Source organism: Phoca vitulina, unplaced genomic scaffold (genome assembly GCF_004348235.1).
Source record: "Phoca vitulina isolate PV1807 unplaced genomic scaffold, GSC_HSeal_1.0 scaffold3, whole genome shotgun sequence".
Lineage (NCBI taxonomy): Eukaryota > Metazoa > Chordata > Mammalia > Carnivora > Phocidae > Phoca > Phoca vitulina.
Window position 1 is genome coordinate 53,607,156 of NW_022589706.1, and position 7,776 is coordinate 53,614,931.

Sequence of the window (7,776 nt, forward strand, 5' to 3'; positions counted from 1 at the left end):
TGATGTGTGTGTGTCTCTATGCATATGTATACATGTGTATATAAATGCAGGTAGAATAGAAAACTAATGCCAACTTGTTACCAAAGGTTACCACTGGGGAGTGAGGATATAGAATAATGATGATAACACTTCTTATTCCACATACATCTGCAGTGTATGAACCTTTTACAATAAATTATATTACATGTTTCCCTGTAATAATAAAAATAAAAGAAAAAATAAATATGCTGGGGCTTGCTTTTTAGGGTAGACTCAGGTGTCAGAAACAAGCAGTTTATTTTATAACACAAGGGGAGAGGAATTTTTCTTCTAGTTTCTGGATGAAATGATAAAAAAAATAATACATTTGGAAAACAGAAAGCAGCCCATAAACTAATACACAGAGTGAGCCTTTTATGGTTATTGGCTCATATTTTATCTACATCCTACAAACAAATCCTAGCATTTGTCAACAGCCAATTTGGGAACAACTGCTTTCCTTGGCAACCAGAAAGGGCTGCATATTTATGTTTTCAGATACTCATAAAGTGTCTTTTAAGCCTACAAATTGCCTTATCAGGGCATTATCACATAGTTATACAGAGAAAATACGTGTAATACTTCAGTCTTGTTCTTACCTCCCGAAGTGGGAGGCTATGTTTGTGTAAAGGAGATGGGGACTGAGAAAAGGATGGGGGAGAGTGTGAAAGGAAGTAAAAATGAAATTGAGCAGGAACCCTGACCCGCCTGGCATTTATCTGGGTTGGGCACAGCCTGCCCACCCTCCCACATGTATTTCCATATACCCTCACCTCTCCTGCCTTACCTTTTTCCTCCTTACTGGCCTTGAGGGAGCTTGTATAAAAGGCATCAGGAGAGCATGAAAAGTCACATTGCTGCAGACTTCTAGGCAGCAATACACCCTCACGCTGAGGTCTCCTGTCTCTAGGAACGACTCCAGCTTAATCTTCTCCACCATGAGCCTCAGACCTAATGCCGCCTCCTCCTGTGCCCACACCAGCCCTCTCCGGGTCCTACAGGGGCTGCTAGTGCTATCCCTGCCCTTGACCACGCTGCTTCCCTGGGCAGCCGGAGAAAGTAAGAGAAACTCCGGGAAAACTGAGGGTGGAACGTCTGCTGCCCTGCAGCAGTGGCGGGGGGGGGGGGGGGGCACTGCCCTGGTTCTCCTGGGGCGGGAGACGGGCATTATACTAGTAACTCTAGGCGGCGAGGAGATGCTTCGTGGGCACTCTGCTAAGGTACTTCACTGAAGGTTTGAAGATGATCGTATACCCAGTGGCTTTATGAGAGAGGTACAGTTAACGAGCAAGGAGACTAAGGAAACAAGTCAAGAGATAAGATCTCCGCAATAATCGCAATGGCTAATCGAGCCACACTTTCTACCCTAGCTCAAAGTGTGGACAGGAAACAGTTCTTTGAACTTTACTGCATGTGTATGAAGACCATCTCTGGCATTCATCCAAGTAACATCCAAAGTTTGGAGGTGCTCAGAGCAGGACCCCATTGTGCCAATGTTCAAGTGATGTAAGTCTCTGCTTCTGTAATCATTGCCTCATTGGGCGTTAGGGAAACTCTCTTCTCTCCCCGTCAACTCTATTGTATCCAGCCCCGTGGATCCCTTTTGAGAGTCACGCCAGGGCACTCACACAAAATTCCATTCCCTCTTGCAGAGCCACACTGAAGAAAGGAAAGAAAATCTGCCTGGACCCAGAAGCTCCCAAAATCAAGAAAATAGTCCAGAAAATTTTGGAAAACGATGGGTCAACGGCTTAATTGGTTCACTTTGTCAAACCTTTTTATCTCCCAAGAATGGGAGGAGTTTGAAGGCTTGACTTTCTGGAGTTCTTATTTATCCAAAATTCCTATTCGTATTGTATTAAACTTTGGATATGTTTTCCATTCTGCCTCAAAAAGTCACATGGTATTCTGAGAAGGCTGGTTAATAGATGACAGAGAGAAGATGACAATAAGCAAACTTACTTTCAAAATATAATGTATGGTTTATTCCCTAACTCTTGGTTAAGTGTGGCACTCTGCTTTGTATTCATTTATTTAAAATTTTCTTTTCAAATACTTACATGTGCATTAACCTATCTTGCTCTACCTTACTGTTAGACTAGCTATGCCCATGATGATTAATAGATTCCATAATGGTCAATGATATTTGGAATCACACAGAGCCCAGAATAGAGCACTTGCTCAAGAAATGTTTGCTAATTTATTTAGGCGCTTAATGGAGTTTTTCACTGTCTTAGTCTTAGGATGTCTTGTTTCAAAGCATTTTCTGAAAGATATTTCCAGTGTTTATTTTAGCCTTCAAACCCTAAAAAGAATAAAGTTGTAGAAAGTGAGTCTTGTAAGCAGTGGTTATTTATTTTAAAGAGAATATATTTAATATGAGTAGAATAAAAAAACATATGATGAAAGGTGCCTGGGTGGCTCAGTCGGTTAAGTGGCTGCCTTCGGCTCAGGTCATGATCCCAGAGTCCTGGGATGGAACCCCACATTGGTCTCCTTACTCAGCGGGGAGTCTGCTTCTCCCTCTCCCTCTGCTGCTTCTCTCTCTCTCTCTGTCAAATAAATAAATAAATAAACCTTTAAAAAAACATATGATGAAAAGCATTAACATTCTCTATTAAAAAACTCCAGTATTTTCAATAATAATAATAATAATACAGGTTCTATATAGTGTTAAATGTTTTAACCTGACATGTTTGTATATATTTGCATTCACTTAATATCTGCATGGTTACAATTTTAGTATTAGAACCAACGCTGTGAATGAGTAAAATAAAAAATGTAAACTTTATCAGACTTCTAAGTATTGTTTTGTAATCAACAGACCTTTCATTCTTTTTAAAATTGTTTTTATTTGAATGTAGTTGACACCCAATGTTGCATTCATTTCAGGATAGTGATTAAACTTCCCCATACCTTATGCTGTGCGCACCAGAAGTGTAGCTGTCTCCTTACAACATTATTACAACATCATTTACTATATTCTCTATGCCGTGCCTTTTATCTCCATGATCTACTCATTCCATAACTGGAAGCCTGTACTTCCTATCCCCCTTCACCCATTTTGCCCATTCTCTCCCCCCTCCCTCTGGTATTTCTTAATCCCTGAAATTTACACCCACACTATTCTTGCACAAGTATTAACCTGAAATCAAAATTTGTTATTGTTTTGTTGTCATATAGTATTAATTTTAACAGAACTGTTTGTTGAAAAATGCCTTAATTACCTTTTTGGGTTTTTTTTACACTTCAGTATTCCACAATCTAGCAAACAAAATCACCAGTTGATGATTTGTGTCATTTTTAATTTATTATAATAATAGCTAAACTTTATTGATAAATTTTAATATACCAGGCATCTTGAGTGTTTTGTATGTATGAATTAAATAATTCTCACATGATAGCCATAAGAGGACATCCTCTGCAGAGAGCATAATTGGGTAAATAGTTCTACCACTTGCTAACTGCGTAACTTTGGGCAGGTTGCAAAACCTCTCTATGCCTTAGTTTCTTCATCTCTAAAATGGGATAATAATACTGCTTATCTCACAGAGTTGATGTGAAAATTAAGAGTTAATAAATTCAAAGGGCTAGAAGTAGTGCATGTTACATAATGACCCATATATAAATGTTAGAGACTGTTTGTTATTATTCTATTATAAGCATCCCCAGCATTATAGAGAAGAAAACTGAAGTTCAAAGAGATTAGGAAATTTGCCCCAAGATCAGATAACTGGGTAGGTGACAGAGTGGGGATTTGAAACTCTGCTTTTAACCACCACACTGCTTTCCTTGATTCTTCTTTTGCTAATAAAGAGATTACATTATATATCACACAATGTTATTGGCACACAAAATAGGACCTGATCATAAGTAGCATATTGTGATGGTTATAGGCGAAGAAGTACGTTCATCAACCCCAACCTGCACATGGACTTTGGGGAACACTCATGTAGTAAGCATTTAGTCCACAAATTTTGTATTTTAAGATCTCCTTTTATTATCTCCTCATCATAGGCCCAGTGCCTTAAAATGGTTTGTCTACAAAATAAATGCATTTATTAAGTAATAGTTAATAACAACAACTACAAATATATATATATATATACATCAAAGCAGTAAGTGGGGATTGCAGTCATTTTCATTAGCTTTTCTCCAATAATTCCAAAATAGCTCAGACGTCTCATTCATTTCTCTAGTGGCTTCCTACTGAAATCCAACAGTGCCAGCTCCTGAGACATGACAGAGTTCTTCCACTAAACTGTACCTCCTCAGAGGCAAATGTCTTTTATTTTCATGTACACATGTTAAACTATTTCATTTAATGCACAGAAAGAATCATAATCGTCACTTACTACTTCCTGCAAATACTGAAATCCAGGGGTAAGGTTGCACAAATCCCGGGTGCCCCCCATTCATAGCCCAAACCATTCCTTCTATCTATTCCCTCTGCCACTAACCTTACTGGGGATCTCAAGTTTTAATGCAATAAAGTGGTCTAAGGTACAGCATATTCTGTATCAGTCATTGCATTGGGTGCTGGATATTAAAAAAATGTAAGTCACACAGAATTGTCCTTGAAGAGATCATTGTCCGGTAGGAGAGGCAGATAGGTTGACAAATCATCACAACCATATGGGACACACGTTAATATACAGACATGCTCTAACTTAGTAAAGAAACGACACGTGAATAAATCAAAGCCTCAGAATCATCATTTTCAAAATTTATTATCTTCATGAATATAGTTCTTTATATCAAGTCCCTACCCATGTGCTAGAATAATGATAAACGTTATGATGTCTCACCTCGTAGAGCTTTCCATCTGGGGAGAGAAAACATTTTAAACATTTTCAAACACACACACACACACACACACACTCATATGCACATATATCTGTGTGTCTAATGTACATGTGTTCGGGGCACCTGGGTGACTCAATCGGTTGAGTGTCTTGATTGACTCTTGATTTCGCTCAGGTCATGATCTCAGGGTCTTGGGATGGAACCCCATGTTGGGCTCCATGCTCAGCAGGGAGTCTGCTTGAGATTCTATCTCCCTCTCCTTCTGCTCCTCCCCCCACTCACGTGTCTCTCTCTCTCTCTCTCTCTCTCTCAAATAAATAAATAAAATCTTTACCAAAAAATGTACCTGTGTGCATGTTTGGAAGATCTGTGAGAAATCGCAAAGGCAGAGGGTGCTACAAAAACCCAACAGGGAACACAATTAGCTGTAGCCATCAGGAAAGACCTCTCTGAGGAAGTGATGTTAGGCTAACACCAGAAATTCGAATAGGACTTAGTCAGCTGAAAGGCAAGTGGTGGGATCCTAAGAGAAAGAACCTCGGAGGCCCAGGAAGTAAGCTGCTAACTCCCGCAGAGGTCTGGTTCCTGCTGAGCATTCAGAACCAGCTAGTTCCCAGCAGTGGGCTACTGATGCCTGTCACCGCTGTTAATCAGTGTGACAGAAAGCCTCTGGCTTTGAGATGAGGGCATCCTTTGCCCTAATCAAGAGCCCAAGTCATCCTTTTTCAGGAAAGGGAAGATGGTCCATATTGATCTCTTGACCTTTCCTATGTGGGATTCTGTGGCATGCCCTCCACCCACTCCTCCGTATCTTCTCCACGCTCCACTCCTGGATGCCCTGTGTCCTCCTGAGAGCATCACTGCTACGGCCGGCAGGGCAGCCTGCCTTAAACTGGCACTGGCTCGGGAAAGGTGGCCTGGAAACTCTCCTTTTTCACCTCATTTCTGGGCCCAGCCCAGCAGAGAAACATCTAGGCACCGAGTTTTTACAGAAGGAATGTGTTCAAATATCACTTTTACAATTTTTCTCAAAGGAAGAGGATAGCTGAGGATAACAGATTTTGCTCCCTAGAGTATGTTGGATGAAGGCTGATCCGGCGGGAGAGATCAAGACACTGAGGAAGCCTTCCACATTCGGGTGAAATTAAAAACTAAGTCATCCTCTAAAGACCACATTCAACTTTTTACCAGCAGAAAACAATTACTAAGGACACACCTTGAACACCCACAGCCACCCAACTCAACTGATAATGTGTAACTGGTCATCTGTAGGAAAGGCAGGTGGGAGTATGCAGTGCTTGGAAAGTTGGGAGTTGGGAAGAAAGAGAAACTGTCTCAGGTCTGAAGGTACCAGCCCTGTAAACTGCAACATGTGGCGGCAGAGAATTCTACCGTAACACATAACGCAACAGACACCTAAGGTTCAAGGGTTGTTTCTAACTACGCCCGCGTGCATGTGTACGAATTCAGGTTGCGGTTGAGGATCCTGCTCTCAGCTCCCAGCCAGGACAACTGACCTCAGGCTTTTTCCGCCCTCCCTAATCTTGGCTGGCCAGAGCCTAGCTCTTCCCAGAAGTAACTCAGCTTCCCCATCCTCCACCACAAGCTTCCGGACCCTGGGGATAAAACGGGCCTGGAGAGTCTTGGGAGCCACTGGCCAGCTAAGCCCCAGCCCCGACTGCCCTTGCACGCTCGGCTTCTGCGGCACCTGCTGGACATGAGCGTCGGAGCGCGTTCCCGCGCCCCCAGCCCCTGGCGGGGCGCCCGGCTGCTGCTCCTGGGGCTGCTGCTCCTGCCAGCTGGGGTCGCCCTCCGCACAGGTGGGGGCTGAATAAGGCGTCCGGGGGACAGGCGGAAGCAGAGCGGGAGAGTCGGGGAACCCCTAGGCCTGGGGCAGAATCTTGCATCTTTCGAGTTCTCGCTAGGTGTGCGGGCGCTGTGCCAAGCGCTGCCGCCGGGTGCGCTTCACCATCTGGTCAATAACGCTTCTCTGAGGGAGGTAGGATTTGTGGGGGAGGAAATGAAAGCCAAACGCAGTGAGAAAGATCCCTAAGGTAAGTATGGGGGTTCCCGGAGTCACCACTCTCTCTTTCACTGCCGTTTCCCGGACCCAACCCCCAGTGGACCTGGAAGGAGGAGATGAGGACCTGCGCTGCGTGTGTATGAAGACCACCTCCCTAGTCCGTCCCAGGCACATCAGCAGCCTGGAAGTGATCGGTGTCTCAGGCCACTGCCCCACCCCCCAGATGATGTGAGTCCTGCCACTTGCTTCTCGGCGCCCGCCCACCTCCCTCTGCCTCCTCTGCCTCCTCTGCCTTCCCTTCCCCGCCTCCGCGTCCCCCTCACCCCGCCCCCCCCGCCTCCGCGCCCCCTTCACCCCTCGTCTAATCCCAAGTTCAAACCAACCCCTGAAAGGTGTGTCTCTTTCCTCCCCGCAGAGCTTCGCTGAAGGATGGGAGGAAAATATGCCTGGACCCGAATGCCCCCCTGTACAAGAAAATAATCAGAAAGCTTTTGAAGAGCTAGCTACTTAGCTGCCTGACTCTGTACCCTTTCGACAGAGCATGTTTTTTGTTTTTGTTTTTTCATTTGCAACCTAACTGTGGAAGAATCTTCTGATGGTTTTATGATCTTTCAAATTCTAAATAAATACAATAAATCGACTTGCGGTATAGTCAAACTATTTCTTAATAGAGCAAAGAAATAGCGTCCTCACGTCACAGTTTCATTTTAAAAAATCTCCAGAATTTTAAGCAAAAATAAATTTGAAGGAAAGTTTGGCTTAATAAAGACTGCTTCACTTGGTGTTATGCGTTGGCTGATACATATTTACATAACTGCGTTACTTCATTTATTTACATATTAATGTTATAATTAGCTTTGCCAGTAAATATTAATCACTTAACCGTTATTGGCTTTTTAAATCAAAGAAAGACAATTATCAGATGGTTT

General features: G+C 43.1%; 2 protein-coding genes across 2 annotated transcripts; both read left to right on the top strand.

Moving 5' to 3' along the window:
- Nucleotides 1-956: 956 nt before the first annotated feature.
- Nucleotides 957-2,216, top strand: PPBP (pro-platelet basic protein). The gene is made up of 3 exons (XM_032398293.1): nucleotides 957-1,077; nucleotides 1,389-1,524; nucleotides 1,671-2,216. The coding sequence occupies exons 1-3, from the start codon at nucleotides 957-959 to the stop codon at nucleotides 1,771-1,773; spliced, it is 360 nt and encodes a 119-aa protein (XP_032254184.1). The 3' UTR covers nucleotides 1,774-2,216.
- Nucleotides 2,217-6,485: 4,269 nt separating this feature from the next.
- On the top strand, nucleotides 6,486-7,487 carry LOC116628151 (platelet factor 4-like). The gene is made up of 3 exons (XM_032398307.1): nucleotides 6,486-6,644; nucleotides 6,946-7,075; nucleotides 7,263-7,487. Exons 1-3 carry the CDS (start codon nucleotides 6,542-6,544, stop codon nucleotides 7,348-7,350), a joined length of 321 nt encoding a protein of 106 aa, XP_032254198.1. The 5' UTR covers nucleotides 6,486-6,541; the 3' UTR covers nucleotides 7,351-7,487.
- Nucleotides 7,488-7,776: the final 289 nt, after the last annotated feature.

What these genes read in the sequence shown, in the direction of transcription:
- PPBP (XM_032398293.1), top strand. Translation starts at nt 957, where the DNA reads ATGAGCCTCAGACCTAATGCCGCCTCCTCCTGTGCCCACACCAGCCCT. An exon ending in TCCCTGGGCAGCCGGAGAAA is followed by an intron (nt 1,078 to 1,388) that starts GTAAGAGAAACT and finishes TTTCTACCCTAG; the next exon opens with CTCAAAGTGTGGACAGGAAA. An exon ending in TGTGCCAATGTTCAAGTGAT is followed by an intron (nt 1,525 to 1,670) that starts GTAAGTCTCTGC and finishes TCCCTCTTGCAG; the next exon opens with AGCCACACTGAAGAAAGGAA.
- LOC116628151 (XM_032398307.1), top strand. Translation starts at nt 6,542, where the DNA reads ATGAGCGTCGGAGCGCGTTCCCGCGCCCCCAGCCCCTGGCGGGGCGCC. An exon ending in TGGGGTCGCCCTCCGCACAG is followed by an intron (nt 6,645 to 6,945) that starts GTGGGGGCTGAA and finishes CCCAACCCCCAG; the next exon opens with TGGACCTGGAAGGAGGAGAT. An exon ending in TGCCCCACCCCCCAGATGAT is followed by an intron (nt 7,076 to 7,262) that starts GTGAGTCCTGCC and finishes TCCTCCCCGCAG; the next exon opens with AGCTTCGCTGAAGGATGGGA.